This window comes from Delphinapterus leucas, chromosome 11 (genome assembly GCF_059928025.1).
Source record: "Delphinapterus leucas isolate spDelLeu-1000000601 "Yukka" chromosome 11, BTC_Dleu_Yukka2, whole genome shotgun sequence".
In the NCBI taxonomy this organism is placed as follows: Eukaryota; Metazoa; Chordata; class Mammalia; order Artiodactyla; family Monodontidae; genus Delphinapterus; species Delphinapterus leucas.
In genome coordinates this window covers 22,031,185-22,056,722 of record NC_143139.1, presented here as the reverse complement: position 1 = coordinate 22,056,722, position 25,538 = coordinate 22,031,185, and the positions used below count along the sequence as shown (strand labels likewise).

Below are 25,538 nucleotides of genomic sequence, written 5' to 3'. Positions count from 1 at the left end.
GCCAGGAAGCCTGAGCAGCAGGTGTTTCAAGCAGAGAGGTATTTAATACAGGAAATTAGGTTTCAACGTTGTTGGAAGGACTGGGTGGGAGAAAGTGGGGTGGGGAATGTGGTCTTATCTGAAGATCTGGCAGTGCCAGAAGCCACTCCTCCCTGTGGGAGCCTGCACAAGACAGCTGCCACCACCTTTACTGGAGGCCTAAGAGGATCCTCTCTTTCACTTTCCTCTGCTTCCCGCCCCTGTGCTACAGGGGAGCACTTTGAAGGGCAGGGATGCTCCTGAGTGTCGTACACAATATCTAGCCTATGCTGAACTCTCCTGTGAATTGCAGGATATTTAATGTCTTGGCTACTGCCCATTCATTGCCACTAGCATCCCTCCAAAATCATTGTGATAAATGAAAACACCCTCCCTTCCCTATCTGCAAATTATCCCCTAGGGAGCTGTACTACTGTTGCTAGACCCGCTAGTGTATAGGACAGGAGTTCTTAGTCTGTGATTCATGGTGAGCTTCAAGTTATTTGTTAACCTCTAGCAGTGGTATACAAAAGGTGTGTGTGCGTATGTGTGTATGTGAGACAACCACTAGATATGATCAGATTTTTAAAGATATCTATGCCTCTTGCAAAGGAGTAAGAGTTCAAACGTTGACAAGGTCACAGTAGCTGGTGGGATTAGCAAAGGATTGGTGGTAGAAGGTCGATGTGAGAACTGAGCTTTGAAGGATGGGCAGGTGTTTGGCTGCAGGGGGAGCATTTTTGTAAGACTTCACCCACTTTGAAGTATTTTCATCATTACCTCATTGAGCTTTTGGAGTAGCAGAAGACATAGGAGCTGGAGTCTAGCAAAAGGCATTAGAAAGTCCTGTACGTTAGCACCCAGAATTTGATGCTGGGGTTGGAGGCAAACAGTATGAACGAGAAGAAGGAGGCAAAGAGTATTAATCTGTTGGAGAATAGTGGGAACTTATGTGAGCACTCTAATATGTGTTATGATATTTAATCTTCACAACAATTCTATGAATTAAACCCACTTGGTACATGAAGAAGCAGGCTTGAAGGTGTTACTTGCTGTGATCATACCGTAGTAACTGGTGGAGCTGGGACTCATGAACAGTCGTCTTTGGACTGGAAAACCTGAGCTTTGCTACAACACCGAGCCACCTGTCGTAAGTGACAGCTGCAGACCCACTTTCATTCTCAGTGAGCCTAGTGGCTTAGCATCTGGGGCAAGACAGGTTTCTCGGACAGGTATCAAAGGACATGGTGTTAGTAAACAGGCAACACATGGAAAGGGCCAGGAAGTAAGTTAATCCAGACCTCCAGGCCTTGGCGTTTATGGTTCTCTCTGCCTGGAATGATCTCTTCCAGTCTCTCTGCATGACTGTCTCATTCTTATCCACCAGAGTGTCCATGCTGATTGCAGTATCGATAGAAAGTAGCCTACTGTAGGTTACCCAATCATGTGCTCTACTTAGTTCCTCCTGGCACTTGCCAAATCTTATTCATTGAAAGCTCTGGTCTTATTCATTACTGCGGTCCCTACTGCCTAGAAGAGCACCTGACACATGGTAGGCAACAGATTCATTCATAATCTGTTGAATGAATGAATCACAAATGTGGGGAAACCCCACAGTATTTACAGTTTTGGCCCGGGAAACATGTCTTTTGAAGTAAGGCATCTGTGTTTGCAGCTGTGAGAATCATGCAGCCCAGTGAGTTAACTGTGTAATTACTCATTTATGGGGAATTTTGTTTTTCTGCCACATTGTCCTCCTGAAACGTATATTAGATCTGACAAGTTTAGTATGAACAGGCGGGCACCCCATGTAAACTGTTGGCATTTGCTGGCCAGGAACATGCATGTCTTTTAGCCATTATTTTTGTTTCTCTTTTTGTCTGTAGGTAGTTCATCATGACCCATGCCGTGGAGGTGCAGGACAATGGAACAGCTTGTTCAGATTTAAACATCTTGCAACCGGGAACTATTTAGCTGCAGAGGTAAGATGAATGGATATAGTGCTGTTAAATCTCTGATTCTCAAATAGTGGAACAGGCAATACAGAAGATGTTGTATTTGAAGAAACAGTTATTATGCACATTTCATTATTGCCTGTCGTGTTCTGGATTGGCATGTCAGTTGTTCTCAAAATGTAAATATTAGTTAAAACCTTAAAATAATTTTTGTCTTGAAAATGAAAACAGCAGCAGCCACAGCAACAGAGCTGTGTGGTTAGTTTGCTGTAAGGGCATCTGGAAGGGGGTATCTGATTTGCATCTGTGTGGGATGCGTCCTGAGATTTGCTGTTTAGCTTCACTCTTTCAGAATGTCTGCGTTGGAGCCGTGATCAGCGCATAGTCGATGTGGTGTAGTCTAGATAGTTTCTGGTTGATCTTCTGTGGCTATTCTTTTACTGGTGGGTGGCTTTCATTGTTCAAACCATTGGAGAGGAAAGGGTTTTTTCCTTGAGATACTGCACTGTCCTAAAACTGTCAATAAAAATGGTAAAAACTTAGAAGGGTCTTTTCTTTCTCCACTAAATGCATGTTGACAATCAGAATGAAGGGTAGGTAGATACAGTAGTACAGATGTTTTAGCAATGATTTAATTAAAGTTTGGTTATCTGGTTTAAAACTAATTTTGAAAATATTTGATTTTTTTTTTAAATTTAGTTTTTCTTAAATCTTTTTTGTAATTGAGGTATAGTTGATTTACAATATTGTTAGTTTCATGTGTACAGCAAAATGATTCAGTTATACGTACATATATATATGTATCTACTTATATTCTTTTTTCAATTCTTTTCCATTATAGATTATTACAAGATATTGAATATAGTTCCCTGTGCTATACAGTAAATCCTGTTGTTTATCTATTTTATATATGGTAGTGTATAGAAAATATGTTTGCAGATGTATGAAAATGTCCATTCATTCTACTCTCCTCAACTCTGTTTTTCAATTTAGAGTTTCTTCTGGGATTCTAAACCAGAATTTGGTGTTGGAATTTGTAGTATTACTAAAAATTTGTATAAACATGCTGACCCCAGTCTAAGCTGGAACTCAACCCTATTACTATCTCCATCATGTTAATCTGTGATGATTTTCTTTATAGTACTTCCCACGATCTCACTTATCGTAAATTTTATTTTTTTTTGTAACATCACCACTGTGTTTCCAGCACCTATGACAGTGCCTGGTGCTTCGAAAGCATTTGGTAAATAATTTTTGAATGAATGAATATGAAGAAGCTATTCAGGCTTCTCTAAGCTTAGAGAATGGGAAGAAGAAAATTTCGGGATTTGTATCTGAGAGGCATTTGGAGCCATATTTGGGCAAATTAATCTCTCTAAACTCCCATTTCCTCCTCTGGAAAATGGGGATAATTGCAATATTTGTATAATAAGACTATTAAGAGAATGAAATGAGGTGAAGTGCTTGGCATCATGTGTGACCATGGTAAGCATCCAAGAAGGGATGATGGCATGATTAATTTTATAATATGGTAAGTAGAGATTGTTCTTACTTTTATAAATATCTGACTCAATTTTAATGAGTCTGTTTGACTAAATGAAATAGAGCTTCGCAATTTGTGGGCTGTTTGTACCATAAATGTTTTGAAGTAACTGTTTTGGAAAAGTAACCCTTTGAAAAATTAAGCAGTAAGGTAAGAGAATCTTGTCTAAAATAAGAATTAGAGAAGTCTACTAGATGTCCTATAAAAGAATAGAAATTAGGATTAAAATTCTTTTGGTGATCGGGAGGCACTCAAGAGCAACACACCTTTGGTAGAGGGGGCCAGGGAGGTACAAGGAAGGGCAGCAGCTTGGTGGACGAGTAAGGCAGTTGGGGAAGAGTGGGAAGCGTGTTCAGGCAATGAGGAAGAGGAGGTATGTGGCATCTTACATTTCCTATGGATAATTCATGTATCACACGTAAGATGTGTGTGAGGTTAGAAGTGGTGCTAGAAGGTGGGAAGGGAGTGCTGGGGCCAGAAATGTAGGGCAGCTGTTTTTTTTCTGGCCATGGATATTAAGCCAAGGAGAATGGATTTTTTTTTTTTTTTGCGGTACGCGGGCCTCTCACTGTCGTGGCCTCTCCCGTTGCGGAGCACAGGCTCCGGACGTGCAGGCCCAGCGGCCATGGCTCACGGGCCCAGCCGCTCCATGGCACATGGAATCTTCCCGGACCGGGGCACGAACCCGCGTCCCCTGCATCGGCAGGCGTACTCTCAACCACTGCGCCACCAGGGAAGCCCCAAGGAGAATAGATTTTATGTGTAACTTAAAGAACAGTGTTCTAAATAATTTGTGTTCAAAGCAGACCACTCCAGAGTGGCACTGTCCAATGTGGTAGTCACCAGCCACACACTGGTTATTTAAATTAAACTTAATATTCTTAAAATTAAGTAAAGTTAGAAAGACTGGCAGCCTGAGAAGTCATAGAAGCAACTGGAAAATCAAATGGGCTGAGTCACAGATGCCAGGCAAGGGAAGATAAGAGTTTCATCGAGGGGGGATGCTACCTAAAAGGTCAGGAACAAAATGTCTTTACAATATTTGGCAAGAATGGGGTCATCTGTGACTTCACTGAGAGCATTTTTAATGGAAACCGGAATGCAGGGGGTGGGGGAAGGGATGAGGAAGTCAGGAAGCAGAAAGAATTGCCGACTGAGTTTTCATATAATGACTGCGAAGGGGGAGAAATATTAATAAAAGGAGAGTAAGAGTCCAATTAGACAGACTTTTATGAAGTAGTTTTAGAAAAAGTAAGGTGGATGAGTTGTTTTTATATTAAAGGGAAGGACCTATCACAGGGCAGGATTTGGTGGTGTCTTTTCCACTCTCAGCACACCGATTTATAATTTAAAATATTAATTTAATGTGCTTGAGGCACCCCTGGTAAATTGGATGATGTAATTCTTGAATTGCCTTTGAGTTTATGGTGTTTATATTGGCCAGTGTGGCAAAGAGGGCCTAGATAAACAAACATTAAATGGCATACAAATAAAAAAAAAAAAAAAAAAAAAAAAGAGGGCCTAGAGTAGTGGGAAGAAAAGTCCCAGGTAGACCACTCACAGTCTCTCTGCCTTTAAGCAAATAGTTAACCTCTCTGAATTTCAGTTCCCTTGTGTGTAAAAAAGGTGATAATATATATTACATGGGATTTTTTGGAATTAAAGAATATCTTGTGAATTTTAAGCACCTTGTACATAAAAGGTATTCAGCAAGTGTTAAGTCCCTTCACTTCCACTGGGAGGAAGGAGACAGAAATTATGTAGTAGTGTTTATTATTATTATTTTAAAATTTATTTTTATTATTTTTATTTTCCAGAACTGACATTTCTTTGTCAATCAGATAACTTAATGGGGAAAAAAGTTGAGAGGCTCACCACTGGCTACCTTGTGCCTAGAACAGTGTCTGATATTTAATTTACATTCAGGAAATATTGGATAGTCTAATGAATGAATCATAGAGATAGAGACAATGAGGTACACATCCAATCATTTCACTTTACAGAAAAGGAAACCCAGACTCAAAGAGGTGATTTATTTTGTCTGAAGTTAAAAAGCAAGATTAATGATAGTATCCAGGCTGAATGCTACACTTACTTCATCCGTACCAGTGGTTCTCAGCTGAGGGTGATCTTGTCCCCAGGGGATATTTGGCAATGTCTGGAGACATTTTTATTGTCACTGTTGGGGAGAGGTGGCTGCAGGCATCTAGTGGGTAGAGGCTAGGGATGCAGCTAAACTCCCTGTAATGTGCAGGACACACCCCACAACAAAGAATTATCTGGCCCCAAATGCCAATAGTGCCGATGTTGAGAAACCCTGATCTCCGTTATACTGAAATTACACAACCTTTTATTGACAGTCTACTAGGTGGAAGCACTACTTTGTTATTGTGGAAAAAACAAAGATGATTAACATTTTGTCCTTGTTCTTTAAGAATTTGCAATCTAGAGGAGAATTAGATTAACTCATCACTAGGACGTCTCTTTTGCAATTGTTTCCAGCATACATAAACATCTGAGATAACTGGTTTTGTGTAATGTTTACATTATTAACATCTATAGAAGACCATGATAAATCTCACAGTAAGTTTAAAGGGCTGCAGCCTTAAGTGTAAGCATATGTGAGAAAAAACACCTAAAATTTTTACTTACACTCCCTTAACATGATATTCTATTTAACCAGTACTTACTGGGTGGCTAAGTTATTCAGAAAAATGTAATAAGCTTATTGTTTGTTTAGAAATGAAGGGAAACTAACTAAATAAAATTAGACCATTCGTATGATGAAGATTCTGTAGTCTAACTATAGAGACAAAGCACATAAATTGCAAGCTATTCAAGAATAGCACCATATTTTGTGTGTGTATATGTGTGTGAATTGTGGAAAACATCTAGGAATTAGGACAGTGATATAACACTGTTTAGATTTTATTCTCTAAGTTACTAAAGTGAACCAACATTTAGAAATGGACCCTTATTCAATTTGAATATCTCCAACAGTATTGTCTCAGGGAATTCAAGGTTTATTTTTGAGTAATGTGCAGTGCTAGAAACTCATGGACAAAATGTGGAACAAAGTATTTAATTATGAATTAGGTAATCAGGGCATTTGTGGCTGCATCGGAGAATCCATTACAGTATTGTACTATTAGGCTGTCTTCCTATAGTGTCAGTTTCTGTGGGCCATACAAGAAATTAGGTGACGTGAGGGGAAAGTAAACAGTCATGTATTTTTGCTTTTAATATACAGGACGGTTTTGCTTTTAATGTCAGCACACTCTGCGCCATTTTGCTATAGACCTTTTTCTTGTCTCACCTTATTGGTTCAGGAGAGTTCACAACCATGTCTGTGGGGCAGAAAGTAAATTGATCATATTTTGAATAGGATAATATGGGAGCCTTAGTAAATAGTTCTTCTACAGCCATGGAGAGAATGATAAATCAAATATCATAATTTCTGATCTGCTGCATTTTCTTTCTTTGGATATTATTCAAGCAATAACTTTTGAGGATCCTTTCCAAAACAAGATGGAGGGACTAGTGCAAAATAATTTTGTTAAAGATTTTATAATTGCCCTTCTAAAGACTGCTCGCTTATTTGTTTGTAGATAGTCCGGACTTCCACCAGATGGCAGTAAACACTTATTTCCTAACTATACAGTAGTCTTTGGCTTTAATTAATTAGGTAAAAATTTTGTACTCAAGAACCTGTACATTAGCATAGAATCTTATGCATATTAGGGCTGTAGTTTTAAATATTCCAATGTTTAGTTCTCTATCAAATGTACCAGCCATAGTATATGAAAAGGGACTCTCTCACTCTCTCTTTCTCTCTCTCTCTCTCTATACACACACACATATATCACACATATATATACATACATGTACAATATTTATATATAATAGAGGAATATACATACCAGACCCTATACACATGTATAAATATATATCAAAATAGAAATGATGCCTGGCACATATAAGCATCCAGTAAAGGTTATTTTTCCCTTCTTTTCTTTTCTAGACCTAACAGCATAATAGGTTGGCTCTGAAATGCCTGGTCATTGAAAAGAGGAACATGGAATTATTTACAAACCCACATGTGATGGTTTTATAACTTCAATGGTATATATAATAAAAATTGATCAAAAGACATTTCATTATAAAAACGTAACTTTTTTTTTTTTACGAAAATGAACAAAAATTATGGACTTACAACTTGTGGTCTGCTTCTTGCTATTGTTAGAGGGACAGTTGCAGCTGTCTTTAATTTGATAGGTGGTACAACCATGACTTTCTCTCTCTAGGTGTTCATGATATCACTCTCTCTCTCTCTGCCGCTTTTCTATTCTGACTTAGTCACACTCTCTACCTGACTTCATTCTGGTCCTCTTTGGCCTCTTAAATGAGGACTCCCTTCAGAGCTTAGTGGTGGCTGTTAGCTCTTTCTCTTCTCTGTCACTCACTCCCGTGGCTGCAGTGGGTCGTGACTTCGATCTCGGGTATCCCACTGCCATTGAAACTCAATATCATATCTAAGGTGGAACTGTTTTCCCACAGAGAGTGAATTTTCTTAGCTCTGGGTTAAAAACTTGGGAGTCACGATAAACGTGTTTTTCTCTCTCAGTTTATGCATTCAGGTTCTCCTGACTCTGTCTCTGCAAAATCTTTCGCATCTGCTTTTTCCTTTCCATTTCAGCATTGATATCGTTGGGGCTCTGCCACCTCTTACGTGAACCCCACACTTGGTTACTTTGCTTCTTTCATCATCTGTCTCTGTCTCCTACTAATTATGGCCAAGTGAGGATTTTTAATGCACTGTTTCTGCAGACATTTTCCCAGTGATATTCAAAATCTTTCTGAAGATGCAAACACTTTAGCCTGTGGCAAAAAGCCCCGTTGGCCCGGCCTCTTCCTACCTTGGATCACACCAGTACTCGTTATGGAGGTGGGAGGGAAGTTATATGCTATCAGAACTAAAAGATGTAGCTTTGGAGCCCTCAGACCTGTGCTTCTGAATAACCCTGCCGCTCGCCAGCAGTGTGACTTTGCATGGGGTACTTCACTTGATGCCTCCTCTGGAAAATGGGGCTAAGGGTCCCTTCTAATAGGGTAATTGTATGGGGAAATGAATGAACTTTAAAAGCATATAAAAAGTATTCCGTAAATGACATTTATGGGTCTTCTCTCATCAAGGCTCATTTTCTCACCTATTTGGCATTGGCTCCGCCTGCACTGCCTGTTCTCTTTACCCCTTCTTCCTTCTTCTTCTGTTTTTTTTTTTTTTCAGTTTTAGTTTTTATTTTCTTTTTTAACTTTTATTTTATGTTGGAGTGAAGCTGATTTACAATGTTGTGTTAGTTTCAGGTGTACAGCAAAGTGATTTAGTTATACATATACCTATTCTTTTTCAGATTGTTTTCCCATATAGGTTATTACAGAGTATTGAGCAGAGTTCCCTGTGCTATCTAGTAGGTCCTTGTTGAGAATCAATTTTATATAGATAATCTTTCCTTCTCTCCCAGTCATATTGAATAATTCTACCTATCCTTCAAGGCTTCGCTCATATGCTACCTTCTCCATGAATAATTCTTCAACAAATTTGCCCACCACAGATCCCTCCTTCTTCTGACCTATATTATTTATAAATTATGCATTCCTGTCTTATATCTCTTGTCACATTCTATTTTGTATTACCGCTAACTGTATTTATGTCTTCTCTTCCCTCCTAGATTGTAAGGTCTTGTGGTCAGGGACCATATTCTCTTTGTCTTTGCTAAAATACCGTATGCCACCATGCTTTGTCCATTATAGATGTTCTATTAAGATTTATTGAGTAAATGATTGAGTAGCATATTAGATCTCTCTCTCTCCAATGCCAGATTTATAACTTATTTTTTAACATAAGGAAACGTTTCCTTTAAAGCCCTAAAAGATTCAGGAACCTCCACATCACTATGTCTTTTTTTCCCCCATCTTTAGAAATGTGTTTTTTGGATTCATCCTTAGTCTAATTACTTAATTACTGTGGTTATTATGGTTAGAGTAGGAAATCAGCAGTATAAGTGAAACATATATTAAAGTGTATATTTACTTGGCCTTTGGTTAATTTTGGTGAATTTATGTAGCCATAGATTTGTTTGGGTGCTTCCTCTTCCTCTTTCTCCTTCCTCGTCTTCCTGTTTTTCTCCTCCTTCTCATTATTATTATTATCACTTTAATGAATTTACTGAAGCAATAATCTTATTTATTTTTTAATATTTTTTAAAAAAATTTATCTATTTGGCTGCGTCAGGTCTTAGTTGCGGCACGCGGGATCTTTCATCGCGGTGCCCGGGCTTCTCTCTAGTTGTGGCCCGCGGGCTTATTGCCCCGCAGCACTTGGGATCTTAGTTCCCCGACCAGGGATCGAACCCACGTCCCCGGCATTGGCAGGCGGATTCTTAACCACTGGACCACAAGGGAAGTCCCTGAAATAATAATTTTATATAAAAAAGGCCACATTGCAGCCTGTGAGACACAAGATGAGGCGAAATCTAACTGATCGGCACCGTCTTTAGTATTGTTGCCAAAGACATGAATATATAAAATTTAATGACATGTAATTAGTATGATTAGGCTTTAGTCATAGGCTTTTCTCTTTAGATGAGGACCCTGAGTTCCATGGAGGTTAGGCGACCTTTCCTAAGGCCCATGGCATTTCCTTCCAGACCAGAGTCTGGAATCTGGTTCCACACACATCCCTCAGGAGCTGAACTGGGTGATCCTAAGAGGGTGAAATGTGTGAAGACAATTTTAGAAAGTAACATTGTCTTTAAGGTAGAATATGACCTATGTCTTAAAGGGCATACATGACTCCTGTTTGACTTAGGTACGTTAATTCCTGTTTCTGTACACATTATAGTTATGGATATGTCATGGCTTCCAGCATGAAGTTAATATACTTTACAGTGTCTTTAACCAACTAGTCTAAGTGCTTACTGAATAAAAGCTTTGACCATAGGTATATCCTGGTTAAACATGTTACATATCTTTTGAATATAATTTAGCTATAATTTTAGTATGTATCTTTTAATTTAAAAAGAAAAGTCTGAATTCTTCAAACTGAAAACAAAAGAATATAACACAGTGATCCTTTTTTTTTTTTAAGTCATTTTATTTTATTTTTATTTGGCTGCACCACACGGCATGTGGGAATCCTAGTTCCCCGACAAGGGATCGAACCTGGGCCCTGGCAGTGAAAGCGCCAATTCCTAACCAGTGGACCGCCAGGGAATTCCCTAAAACAGTGATCCTTGACTAAAAGAGCTAAATAAACCCCTTCTGTGCACTATGCTGACCTTTCATTACTACTGAGTAAAAGTGTGTCTTTTTGAGTTTGATGAATCAGTAGACAGGAGGCCAGTTAAGTCACTGTCTTTTCACTTTCTACCTTTCACTGTTGGATTCCAAAAGCAGGAATAATACTGTTTTGGGACTGATTCGTTTATTCATAATTCAAGGGAATTTAAGGAGCCTGAGGTATGCATCTCCATAGAAAAATAAAATTCAGCCTCAGATCTCCCCAATTGCTGGCCTAGCACCAACAGGCAACTTGTAACTGGATTCCTGTTTTATCATCCCTCCCCCACCCCCGTTGTCTGTCTGCTCTGAAAATTGAAAGACTGCTGTCCAGTGGCTCTTGGACTTGGTTCTGCCTTCCAGCCACTCCTCTCCCACTCACTTTCTGATTTGTTTAACTATTTGTTTAACCACAGTTTAGTTTTGTCTGTTCTTAGATTTCCTATAAATGGAGTCATACCATGTCTGGCTTCTTTCACTTTACAATCGAGATGTAATTGACATATAACATTGTATTAGTTTCAGGTGTACAACATAATGACTTGAGATGTATATATGACATATATCTATATTGACATGATTACCACAGTAAATCTTGATAACATCCATCACCACACATAGTTATAAATTTTTTTTCTTGTGATGAGAACTTTTAAGATCTACTCTCTTAGCAACTTTCAGACATGCAATTCAGTATTATTAAATGTAGTCACCGTGCGCCATCCCATTACCAGGACTTATTTTCCTATAACTGGAAGTTTGTGCCTTTTGACCCCCTTCCCCGATCTCTTCCACTCCCACCCCTGCCTCTGGTAACCACAAATCTGATCTCTGTTTCTATAAGTTCGTTTTCTGTTTGTTTGTTTGTTTTAGATTCCACATATAACTGAGATCATACAGTATTTGCCTATCTCTGGCTGACTTATTTCACTTAACATGACGCCCTCAAGGTCGATCCATGTTGTTGCAAATGACAGGATTTCCTTCTTCTTTATGGCTGACTAATATTCCATGGTATATATTTCTGAGACCTACCCTTGTTGTGTGCATCGGCAGCCCGTCATTTTATTGCTGACTAGTACTCCATTGTTTGAATACGCCATATTTTGTTCATCCATTCTCCTGTTACATGATATGCATTTTGTCTAAGCCTAATTTCTGGCCCTATTTTATGTCCCTACCATTGTTCCCCCCACCTTTCCCATCATCCTCAAATGAATGTGCCTGTTTTAGTTGATCTTCCTGGAAATCAGGGTTACCTCCGCATACACAGTTCTTTCTTTAGCTGAGGAGAGCTTTATTTTCCATAATCTTTGATTATTGCTTGTATTCCACTGATTTTCTCTTCCTTCTAGTATCCTGGTTGCTCATTAGTTGATACCCCAATCTCTGGTCCTCCGTGACTATTTCCTTTTTCCTAATTTTCATTTCTTTACACCTTTCCTCTATGGTGAAAGATAGCTGTTCCATTTTTATCCTGTGCATCACTCATTTCCAGTAATGTCAACTATGCTTGTTCCTGCTGCTGACATGGACTTTAATTTTGTATTTATGTTCTCATTGTTATTGAGATCCTCCTTAATTTAACTTCTTTTTATATTGTGATTATTTGTTATATTATTTTATTATTTATCTGATTATTTTTATATTATATTTTTCAGTTCATCTTCTGCTGTCTTCATATGGAGGCAATGTTTACTTGCACTTTCTTGAATATGCCAAACCATTTCCTGAAAAGTTATTTTGTATCATACCATAGATAATATTCAGAAAGACTCTGAGAAAGAATTCCCCCCCATTTAAACATACTTTTTAAGCAGTCCCATGTTGTTTTTTTCCTGCTTTCCTCCCTTATTGTCCTCAGACGAGTGAGCTCCATGCAGAAGCAGAACGGTTGAGTGGACGGTCTTTTTGTTCCATTTCTTTTTTTCTCAGTCCTCTTGCTAAATCTTCAGCTGCAGGGCAGCCTGCAGGGTCCTGATGTACTTCCCAGTTCCAGCAGGTGTCAAGTCTGCGTCCCTGGACTCTCTTGAGGCTGCTTCTCTCCCCGGCCCCTCTGCTATTTTTCCTTTATCGCACAGCGACATTCCAGCCCACAGCAGCTACAGTTCTTTCTCTTCTTTCTGCCCATTTGCTTTCTGAGCTTTGCTGTATCTCTCTGGCCATGAGAAGACAGACAGAGGTAGTGGACAGTGGGGGGGGAGGATGGGGGAAACAATTTTCTGCTCCATCTCACAGCAGCTTCTCAGTGATGGAGAAGCACTTCTGTATAGGTCTTTGGTTGGTGAATACTCGGGGTCTCTGGGTTGGGGGCACATAGTGGAACCGCACCAAGTATCTTCTGAACTGTGTTCACCCGGCCACTAGCTTGAAGTCAGGTTGAGGTTTGCCATGACATGACAAGTGGGGAGTTATTGCCTCTCCCCCAGCACTGTCGGCTTTATAATTACTGTCAATTCATTGATGATTGGGGGTTCAGATGGTTTTCAGCCTTAGTCTTCAATGAGATGGAGAGTGTTTTGCTTTGTTTTTGATCATTTTCAGTACCGTCATTAATATTTAGTGATAAGTTGGGAGGGGCATTCCTCAGAGCTACTAGCCAAGTGTAATGCTGAGAAAGACTCCCAGCCTTACATCTTAAGTGGTGACTTTAATTACCTGGGGTTGTGTATTGTATACACCAACCAATTGACATTAATAGGATTACATTCAATTGGACAACTTGTTATTTTGAGAAAACACCTTCTAAACCAGATGCTTTACAAATGATCAGCGAGGACATCTTTTTGAAACTGTGTATTCAGGTGGGAGTCAGGAGTTACGGATGCTAAGCAGCTGGAAATATGTGGGCCAACAGGCAGCGTGTGCAGAGCTCATGCTTTCTCATTGGAATGACCCCTAAACTCCACAGTCCAACCCAGAGACATGTGTTCTTTATTTTTTTTAACATCTTTATTGGAGTATAATTGCTTTACATTGTTGTGTTAGTTTCTGCTGTATAACAAAGTGAATCAGCTATACGTATACATATATTCCCTTATCCCCTCCCTCTTGTGTCTCCCTCTCACCCTCCCTATCCCACCCCTCTAGGTGGTCACAAAGCACCGAGCTGATCTCCCTGGGCTGTGTGGCTGCTTCCCACTAACTATCTATTTTACATTTGGTAGTGTATATATGTCCATGCCACTCTCTCACTTCGTGTCAGGTTACCCTTCCCCCTCCCCGTGTCCTCAAGTCCATTCTCTGTGTCTGCGTCTTTATTCCTGTCCTGCCCCTAGGTTCTTCAGAACCTTTTTTTCTTTTAGATTCCATATATGTATGTTAGCATATGGTATTTGTTTTTCTTTCTGACTTACTTCACTCTGTATGAGAGACTCTAGGTCCATCCACCTCACTACAAATAACTCAATTTCATTTCTTTTTATGTCTGAGTAATATTCCATTGTATATATGTGCCACATCTTCTTTATCCATTCATCTGTCGATGGACACTTAGGTGGCTTCCATGTCCTGGCTATTGTAAATAGAGCTGCAGTGAACATTGTGGTATTATGAATTACCTCTTTTTGAATTATGGTTTTCTCAGGGTATATGCCCAGTAGTGGGATTGCAGGGTCGTATGGTAGTTCTATTTTTAGTTTTTTAAGGAACCTCCATACTGTTCTCTATCTCTCCATCTGTTTGAGACATGTGTTCTTGTTTGTTAGTTTAAATAGTCGTCATGCATTAGCTGACATAGCGGATATATAGATCCTCTTTTGCTTGACTTTCTTTTCTTGTGTGTATAGCACGTGTGGAGCATGATCTTGAATCATTGTTAAAACTTTCCTTTGGTCTATTTTTAGAAATCGGTGTCTGCATTATTGGTCAATAGCAGATTTTGTGGTGGGCAAAATGAACTCTCTTGAATGCTTCTTAAGAGGTGGTGAGACTGTCAGCTCTCACTTGTTCAAAAATGTCAACTGTTTGATACAAACAAAGGCCATAAATTTGGCATTTTAACTCTTGTCTCCTGCACTAGGGTTTGAAGGTATTTACTAACCGTTTCTTTCTTAGCCTCTTTTTATGTTAAATTTAGTTAAATGTACAATAGTGTACTGGAATTAAAGATCACTGGTCTTGTTAATGTGCTTTTAATAGCAATTCAAAACTAGCTTTGTTTTTTGTTTTTAGCTTAACCCTGATTATCGAGATGCCCAAAATGAAGGAAAAAATGTGGTGAGTAGAATTGTTTTTTTCCCCGTCAAATACAAGCATATTATTTATATTTTATATGAACACATTGAAAAGTTAGTAGAAAATTTGAAGACTAGGGCTCTGAGAGAGATTCTCCAAGTAGAGGCTGTGGATCGAAGATAAAAAGTAAATGATGATTTGGCTTAGATTATAAGAAGATGACCAGAAGTGGGTGTTTAGGGAGATTTCCAGCAACTTGGAGGCCACTTATGATAGACTGCTGAAGGCAGCTGGATTTGGGAGGTATGGTGGGTCTAGGTTTAGTTTTCAGAAGTTCATAGAAATTAGGAAGGAGGAATGGAATTGTGGCATAATATTAAAATAGGACAGCAGAACAATCCTTTTCAATTCAAAATAATTTGGTTTCTATTTATGGGGAGAAATTGAAGTGTTCAGTAACTAGATAATTCTAATTTCTAATAATCTACGGTGTGCTACTCAAAAAAAATTCGCAATCTTATTTTAAACCCAGTTTTCATTTTAAATACTTATTATTATTTATCCTGCTCATCTCATCATAATTTGGAAAGAATATGACTTAACAATGACAACATGATTTAATTCAATAAAAAATTCATAGGGGAAGGGAGTTACCATTGGGGATGGGGGTGGGTTATGGGTGAAACTGTATGGTGATGGATGGCAACTAGACTTGTGGTGGTGACCACTTTGTAGTATATAAGATGTCGAATTGTTAATGCTGTACACCTGAAACTTATTAAAAAATTCAGAAATTCAGGATATTTTGATGTGATCCAAATAAAGCCTGGATGATGCGCTGGATTTTTTTTGGTGTTTGCTATTATCAATCATTTTTATTATTGTTGTTATATCAATATTTTTGATTACTTCTGCAGCTACTGTACACTGCCCCATGGTGTCTACTGCCTTTTCTGTGTGTGACTCTCAGCAGGGCTGGACTTCTTTAAAAGCAATTTAGCCAGATATTTTGATATAAAATAGACACAGTCTATCAGTCTATAATACAGTTTTGTTAGGAATTTTGCCATCCCTTTTGGAATGGGTAGGTATTATTACTGCATCACCCCAAATTCTGCTCTTTGATAGAAACTGTTGGAACGTTTCATTAAAATGACTACTGTTTTACATCGGCGCACAGATTTACGTTTTAGGAGGATATGGGGCAGATGGATCAAATAAGAATTTCTGGACCTGAGTCAACCCTGTTTGACTCCTCTCTCCATATGATTATCATGTTTACAATAGAAATAAGCGAAGTATCAGGTCACTGACCCAGGTGAAAACTTTAATTTGTGTCAGAATGTCTTTAAATATAGAAGTAGGTTTGTTAGATCCATTGGATCTTTTATTTATGATTCAGTTTTATCCGTCTGTGTGGGCTTTTCTCCCCCTGGTTTTCAAATAGCTGTAGCAGGACTGTTGGGTCCTTACCTTCCTATGATTTAGGAAAATGCTATCAGTAGCCATGTTTAAAAAGCAAAGTGTGAATCATAGTTTCTTTGGTTCTTCCTATAAGCTTGTCGATGGTCTCAATGGTCTCCGGCCAGAGACCACCAGGAAAATACCCATACAAGTGGCGTTTATAACCCACTGCACACACACTATGGGGAACCGTGCTGCTTCTGAGTAAGAAGGTGTTAGAAAAAACATCTTATAGGAATTGGGCTTGTGCGATTGATTTTGGGGAAGATTTAAAGAAGTGGGGCTTTGCTGTGGACGGGAATGCTGTTAGGAAGAGGAGGTATCTTAATACATTTTATCTGTCGGTAGGGCAGGCTAGGTCTGTAATTGCTAAAGAAGCAGCAGTCGCTCATATTTGCTAGAGGACAGTCATTTTTTGTGGCTTGAACAACGTTCACAGTCTGTCGGTGTTCAGATATGGTCAGGGAGTGGTGTTGTTTCGTCTTGATCCATTCCAGTCATGAAGTGACCTTGTCTGGTGTTGCTGTTTTGTGAAATTGTCCATGTTCACCAGGAGAACACCATGGCCCAGCTTGAGTGTCAGGTCAGCTCCTAGCAACACCAAGGCCTGGCTCATCCACCAGGCCAGCTGTCGGATGTCGGGGACTGCTTTTCTCTTTGTCAAGGTTCATTTCTGTGATATTCTATGTGACTTCTTGAGCGTGCTTTCGAGACAGCGGAGCTCTACTGTAGCACCACCATGAACTTGTGTAGCCTTGGACAAGTCAGGTAGCTTTCCTGAGACTCATTTTCTTCACCTGTCTGATAGGATGAGGACGTTTGCCCTACATCTCTCACCTGCATGCCATGGGGATAAAATGCCAGCAGACAAATGGGAAACTCTCTGAATAAAAGATGTTAGTAGGCTAAAAATGTAAGTTGTTTCTATTCAAAGGTCATCATATCAAAGCTTCAAATTGTGCAATTGAATTAAATCTCTGGCTCATCTCCTTTTGGCTACATACCCTTTGGAGATGCTACCGATCATTCTGGGCAGAGCTGAGTGGGAGAATACAGTGAATGAAGGGTTATGGAGCAGCACAGAGCATATAAATAAGTAATAAATCCATGGTGAAGTTTACTCTGTGTTAATCAAGCTTTTGATTAGACTTGCTAAATATTTTTCCTTTGTGTTCCGAAGTACAGTTTCTTTATCCTCCTCTAACGGTGAGAAAGAGGACTCTTCTGTTTAAGCAGTGTTACTAGCAATACTTTAATTGCATACAACATAGGTGGGATTGCTTTTGCTGTAGAATTTTATGACTGGATCTCATCTGTCATCTCAGAGACACATCCGACTGGAGACATCTGATTTCCTTCTCTCTAAAACCCCTAGCTTGAAAGTAAATAAAACTGAGAATATGGAACAGTAAAGCTAACAGTATGGCTTCTCATTTTATACGCCATTTACCATCTAGCAATGATGATGTTTCTGTCTAAAAAAGAAAACAGAGGAGCGTTTAGAGTGTAGCCTGTGAAAAATGAAATCAGTTTCCCAAAACAATGCTATCTCACCTCAGATCTGGGTTCCAGTAACACTGAGTTCCCTGTGACCATGCTAATTATTTTCTTTCCTAATTTTCCCTATGTTGTCTATTTAATATCCAGTTAATATTTTTCCTGTAATTTAGAAACCTTTATCAAATGTTGCCTTCCATTTTTGAAGTTTCAGAGGTTAATGGATAATACTGCTGAAATGAGGCGGAGTGTGTCAGAGCTCCCATTAAGACCCAAATAGCTGTATTTATTCTACAAAGAAGTCTATTATTTCCAATCTTACAAATGTACAGCATCCACAGGGACCCTGTAAATATTGGAACTGTATCAAGCCCAGCTGGGAACCTGAAAGTCGTTAGTTTTTTTTCTCCGTGAAAACTGGCATCTTTTCAAATGGCTCTTTGAAGGAGATTTTTCTGGAATTTCACCACCCGTTTTAACATTACCTTATTTTTGTGGAATGTGATCTTTCCAGGGGTTGTCTTTTGTCCGTGCTGGGGATCTTCAGCCTCAGCAATACTGATATACTGATATTCGGGCCGGATCATTCTTGGTTGTGGTCGGGCTGTTCTCTGCATTGTAGGATGTTTAGCAGCATCTCTGGACTCTACTCACTAGAGACCAGGAGTGGTCTCCCTGTTCTCCATCCCCCATCCCCCGCCCGAGTTGTGGCAACTAAAAGTGTTTCTGGAAGTTGCCAAACGTCTCTGGGGAGCCAAACTCTCTCCCTTTGAGAACCATCCGTCTTTGTGCAAAAACATACGTTAAACAGAAATGTTCTAGGAAGCGTGAAACTTTGCTGAACTAGACTTGAAAATTCTGTTCTGTAGAATTTTTCTTTTGGGGGAGGGTACCAGATCCTGAAAGAAGACCCGCACATTTCTTTGTGTTTTACTATGTATTCATCAGTGGTAAGATGATAAGGAAAAGAAAGAAAAAAGGGTCATATTGGGAATTAGTTTGAGAGCACCCGATTGTCAAGGAACCGTGGCAAGAGAAGAAGGGTTTGCAGCTTTAAATGGCAGGGTTGCGTCTGTTCCATAAAGTCTGCAGTGAGAGCCCCAGAGGGTCTGGACCAAAACACAGATGCCTACACAAAGTTATGCTGCCGTGGCCACAGGTCTGAATCGGCCCTGAAAACGCAGACATTGTTTCTTACCGAATGTCTCTGGCTCTTCACAGCAGAATTGCTACGTGATGTCTCTGCTGAAAATGCGATGACTCACAAATGAGGCAACAGAGAAGGTGTAACAGGAGGCTCCCTGCTGTGCGCCGCGGGCAGGGCCCCCAGGAGCTAGAGAAGCTGGCGAGCCATTAGCATCCTCTGGCTTCTCATACGGGATTTTCAATTTGTATAATCTGCGAGGCTGTGTGCCTTTCCTTCCAAGTGAAAATGCTAGTTTTCTAAAAGCCCAGCAGACTAGGTTAACATTCTGCAGCCCTTCATTCCCTAAATTGAGAGTGTTTTGGAGACTGAGATGCTGTTAAATTTCACCCCTGTTTAAGCTCTGTTGTACCTTAATGTCTTTTCATGATGCAAAGAGGGAGGGCAGTGTGCTTCTGTAATTCTCTGCAGAGAACTAGTGTTTTGGGGTCTTTTTTCTTACTTAAAAAGAGATGTGGGTTTGTAAACAAAAGCCACAAGCACACGATTTTGAACAGAACTGCCTTCATATTGTAGAAATATAATATTAATTTTCTTGATATTGAAGCTTGATCCATTTATTTAAAAACTGTATGCTTATAACTCATTATTCATATTTTATTTAAAAAATTCCAAGGGGCTGGCCTGAAGTTTACTGTCAAACTGCTATGACAGCTTGTTAAGCAAATTAACAGAGTACAAGAGATTAATAGCAGAATGCTTAAGACTATAGCACTGTTTTAAAAAACTTCTAAATGTGTTAGAAGCTCTTATTCACACATAAACAACTGTTATGCGATTTATAAATGGAACTTATCTATTCATTAAAGCTTTTTTCCTCAAAGACCTAAGCAAATTATTTGGGGGTACATTCCACTTATCCTAGGTAATTAAAATTAAACCACAGCTCTTAAATAGTATGAGTAACTTAGAGTGACCTCTTTTAGCTAGCCCTAATAAGTGAGGTTTCTCTATGGAAAAGATTTTTATTTTTCACTGTAAGAGTGTCAAAATAGAGAGGTCTTTTGACTATTCTTATCAGGATCCCACGGGGAGATATTACCAAGGGGGATGGGGTAGGAGGGCAATCTCTTGGAACCTGAATCTGCTCGCCTTTTATAAGTCTAGAAAATTCATTTTATTAGCCTTTCAAAAGGGGGAAAAGGACAGTGCATACAGGAGGATTGATTCCACGAAATGAATTCACAAATGACTGATGTATAAACCACAGTGCCAACTGTCAGTTGCTAAGTAGATCTAAATCCTTGGGTCAGTTAGTGCATTTTCCCTGAAGGAAAATCTATATCAAAAGCTAAATTATGATTAGAAGATTGGCGTGGAGAGCTCAGGAAATTAGATGACACACATGCCTTTCAGGGATATGGAATTGCTCCAGGAAAACTGGAATACTAATTTGTTTCATCTACCCTAGCCTGCGGTGAGAGAAACTGTCAAATTCTTGTTCATTGACTCTCTGTTTGTTTAGGTTACATGCTTATCTTCTGTTAATAAAGCCTTTCTTCAAATATGGTTCAACGTAATTGATTAGATTTTATTTTCCTTAGCTAAAATCATTTTTTAATTGTGCCTTTCTAATACTCCATTTAAACCACTTGTGCTCAAATCCCTGTGCCTACATATTCACAAAAATCCTTTGAGTTTTTTTCTACAACTGACTGATCTCGTCCATTATTTCTGCATTCTTACATTCTGAGGCAATCTTCCCTCACATGTATTAATAACACTCATTATGTTGGTGGCTCTTTCTTTTGGCTGCAGTAGCATTGCCAAATCCAGAAAAGAGCTCTTTCATAATATTTCTTTGTGACTGTAACTCTCCTCGTCTGTTTCCCCCCAAGTTTTCATGTTAAGATGTAATAAACAGCAAACTTCCTTTTCTTTCTTTTAGAATTAGCACTTCCTCTTCTTAAATCTCTCCCTTCCTCTTTCTCTGCCTTCTTCCTCATCATAGTGATTATCATCCTCAATTTCAGACGTCACCACCATTTTTACCATAGGGAAGGAGTTCATAGCTGCACGTGGTATTCTCCTGGGCCCTATGTAAGAAGATTGTGTAGATCTTCTTAAGACCTTCCTGACTCAGTTGTTTGGGGTCAGGCAGAAGTGTGATTCCTGTGTCACCATTACATTCCAGAGCCTTCATGGAAGACTGTGCCTTTGCTATCCCTATCTTAGTATAACACTTGGATTTTCATGTTGAGCTGCATGGCAGAGATCAATGCAACAGCACACTTTTTTTTCATTGTTTTAGTTAGTTTGTTCATTCGTTTGTTCCTTCCCTCCGTCCCCCTCTGTCTCCCCGTCTCTCCCATCTTTCCGCCCTCCCCCCTCTCTTTTCTTTTCTTTCCTCCCTTCCTTCAGTAGCTTTATTGAGATATAGTTTACATACCATAAGAATTCTCATGTTTAGAATTACAGATCAGTGGTTTTTAGTATATTCACAGAGTTGTAAAACCATAACCACTATCTAATTTTAGAACATTTTTACCGCCCCCAAAAGAAAGCCTGTATCCACTAGCAGCCCCTGGCAACCTAGATCTACTGTCTCTATGAGTTTGCCTTTTCTGGACATTTCATCGGTGGAATCATGCAATATATGGCCTTTCTTTCATGGCTTCTTTCACTTAGCATAATGTTTTTAAGGTGCATGCAGGTTGTACCATGTGTCTGTACTTCATTCCTTTCATGGCCAAATAATATTCCATTTGGTGCATGTACCACATTTTGTTTATCCATCATTTGGATGATGGTTATTTCTACTTTCTGGCTTTTATAAGTAAAGCTGCTATGAACATTCAGTGCAAGTTTCTGTGGGGTCATATACTTTCATTTCTCTCGGGTAGATACCTAGAATTAGAATTGCTGGTTATATGTTTAACATTTTGAGGAACTGCCCAACTCTTCCTAAGTGGCTATACCATTTTGTGTTCCTCTAGCAATATATGAGTGTTACAATTTCTCCACATCTTAACGCTTGTTATTGTCTGTGTCTTTGACTATAACTATCCTAGTACATTTTCCTAATTAGTAATGATATTGAGCACCTTTGCATGTGCTTCTTGGCCATTTGTATGTCTTCTATGGAGAAATGTCGTCACATCCTTTCCTCAATTTTTATCTATCTATCTATCTATCTATCTATTTATTTATTTATTTATGGCTGTGTTGGGTCTTTGTTGCTGTGTGTGGGCTTTCTCTAGTTGCGGCGAGTGGGGGCTACTCTTAGTTGTGGTGCACGGGCTTCTCATTGTGGTGGCTTCTCTTGTTGTGGAGCACGGGCTTCAGTAGTTGTGGCACACAGGCTGTGTAGTTGTGGCTCTTGGGCTCTGGAGCGCAGGCTCAGTAGTGGTGGTGCGTAGGATTAGTTGCTCCGTGGCATGTGGGATCTTCCCGGACCAGGAATCGAACCCATGTCCCCTGCATTGGCAGGCAGATTCTTAACCACTGCACCACCAGCAAAGTCCCTTCTCAATTTTTAATTGGGTTATTTGTCTTTACAGCTATTCAGTTGTAAGTGTTCTTTATATATTCTGGATACAAGTCCCTTATCAGATATATAATTTAAAAATATTTTCTCTGACTATTTTTTTTTAATAGACACTTTTTAAAGAGAGTTTTAGATGCATAGCAAAATCCAGTGGAAGGTACAGAGGGTTCCCACATACCCCTGCCAGCACACAAGTACAGCCTACTATCAACATTCCTCACCAGAGGGGTACATTTGTTACACTGGTAAACCTGCCTTGACACATCATTATCACCCAAAGTTCATAATTTACATTAGGGTTCTCTCTCAGTGTTGTACATTCTATCAGTTTGACAAAAGTATAATGATATGTATCCACCATTATAGGATCATACAGAATAGTTACACTGCCTTTAAACTCCTCTGTGTTTTTCCTATTCATCCCTCCCTCCCCCAATCCCTGGCAGTATATTCACAGTATATTTTTATTGTGTCCATAAGTTTGCTTTTTCCAAATATCATATTTGGAATCACACAGTGTGTAGCTTTTTCACACTGGCTTCTTTCAAGATGCATTTAAGGTTTCTTTGTGTCTTTTCATAACTTGATGGCTCATTTATTTTTAGTGCTGAATAGCATTCCATTGTTTGGATGTCCCACAGTTTATTTACCTACTCACCTACTGAAAGATTTCTTGGTTGCTTCTAAGTTTTGGTAGTTATGAATAATGCTGCGGTGCAAGTTTTTCTGTGGACATAGCTTTTCAGTTCATTTGGGTAAATAACAAGGAGCATGATTGCTGAATCATATGGTATGGAATGTGTTTTGTTTTGTGTAAAACCACTAAACTGTCTTCCATGGTGGCTGTACCATTTTGCGTTCCCACCAGCAATGAATGAGAGTTCATGTTGCTCCACATCCTCGTCAGCATTTGGTGTTGTCAGTGTTTTGGATTTTGGCCATTCTAATAGGTGTATATGGTATCTCATTGTTTTGAGTGATATCTCATTAGAGAATTTGCTATTCCCTAATGACATTTGATGTTGAGCATCTTTTCATGTATATATTTACCACCTGTATGTCATCTTCGGTGAAGTGTCTGTTCAGGTCTTTTGCCCATTTAAAAATTGGATTATTTGTTTTATTATTATTGAATTTTAAGAGTTCTTTGTATATTTTGGACACCAGTTCTTTATCAGATATGTCTTTTGCAATAGTTTTCTCCAAGTCTGTGGTTCATCTTCTCATTCTTTTGAGAGTGTCTTTCACAGAGCAGAAGAAACCCGTTTTCATGAAAACCAGTTTATCAATTATTTCTTTCATGGAGATTGCCTTTGGTGTCATATTTTTCTTGTACACTGCTATTTTTCTTCTAGTGTCCACACTCATTTCCCTTTCTTTCTCCCTCCCTCATTCCTACTTTCTCGTTCCAGCTATTTCTCTTTCTTTAGACTCTTTCTCCCAACCCACTGTGAGAGTTGAAATATAGGAAATAAACAAAACTGTACAAAGGCTGTCTAAATTTCAGTAGGGAATAATTAAAGACTAATGTTTTCAAGACCCAAAGGAGTAAATTACAAGTTATAGTATTTCACTAGACTAGCTGCTGCCAGAGACTTATTTGGAAGAAGTCTTTTTAGCTCACAGATGATCTATAAAGATCCCTCCCAAGCTTGATATTCCATGAGCCTAAGCTGTTATGTTACCCAGGCAGCCTTCTTTCCCGACTTATTTGTCTGGCCAGACTACTCTTATTGGGTTATTTAAAGACATTTAGGTTTTCCTCTCTCAGGATGTGATGGTGTTTTTGCCCTTCAAAGACTGTTGTCTTTAGTTCACAGACTTCCATGCCCTCAACGCAGATCACTGTGAATCACTGTGAAATGGGTCTCCTGACCCATGAGAATTTTTTCAGAAGACCTATAGAAGGTTCTTTTTTTAAAAAAAAAAATTTATTTATTTTATTTGTTTATTTTTGGCTGCATTGGGTCTTTGTTGCTGCGCACGGGCTTTCTCCAGTTGTGGCGAGCGGGGGCTACTCTTTGTTGCGGTGGGCGGGCTTCTCATTGCGGTGGCTTCTCATGTTGTGGAGCACGGGCTCTGGGCGTGCGGGCTTCGGTAGTTGTGGCATGCGGTCTCAGTAGTTGTGGCTCGCGGGCTCTAGAGCACAGGCTCAGTAGTTATGGCGCACAGGCTTAGTTGCTCCGCGACATGCGGGATCTTCCCGGACCAGGGCTCGAACCCGTGTCCCCTGCATTGGCAGGCGGATTCTTAACCACTGTGCCACCAGGGAAGGAGGTTCTTAACCGTGAGTTCATGCCTGCCCTTTGAGGAGTGACTAATTCAGTGCTTAAGGGCTGCAGACCAGGCCGCTGGCTTTGGTTAATTTGGACTGAGGCGTGGCTAGTTGAATATGGGGTTGAGCATTCACTATAGCACCCACTGCTCCCCTTGCCTTCCTCTTCCCCCCTCCTTTTTCCCTTTTTATTCCCTCCTCTCCGCTTCCTCTCCCTCCTTCCTCTCTCCCTCTTCTTCCCTCCCTCTTTTTCTACTCTGGTCCTCCCCGCTCTCCATCCTCTTTCCTTCGCTTCTTCCCTCATCCTTCATCTCCTGTAGGTAACTGCACTCATGTCTTTATTTAAAGGAAATAATGCTCATCTTCCTCTCTCTTAAACTTTTGTGGTAAGATTAGTGAGAACAGTCAAGGGAATGGTTTTGGTATTGTGAGAACTTTTATATCAATTCAGAAGTGGGGTTTACTTACTGCTCTTGCATTTCCTTCTCTCCTATTTCCCTACACTCACTTCTAGTGTATAGTAAGTTAAGTATACCTCTTTCTGATGAATGAACACAGTTCACATTTGCTGGTAAGAAACA

At 39.5% G+C, this 25,538-nt stretch overlaps 1 protein-coding gene across 4 annotated transcripts in view; it reads left to right on the top strand.

The window, feature by feature from the left end:
• ITPR2 (inositol 1,4,5-trisphosphate receptor type 2) overlaps nt 1-25,538 on the top strand; it is a 562,910-nt gene that overhangs the window by 153,928 nt on the left and 383,444 nt on the right. For 3 of the 4 annotated variants that reach the window (XR_002645176.2, XM_089919972.1, XM_022577816.2), the window contains exons 9-10: nt 1,905-2,000; nt 15,028-15,072. Coding sequence is in view for 3 of the 4 variants with exons in the window: in XM_089919972.1 (XP_089776098.1) it covers nt 1,905-2,000; nt 15,028-15,072 (141 nt within the window). In the remaining variant the exon portion in view is untranslated. The remainder of the gene's footprint in view (nt 1-1,904; nt 2,001-15,027; nt 15,073-25,538) is intronic. The other variant, XM_022577817.3, reaches the window with a different exon arrangement.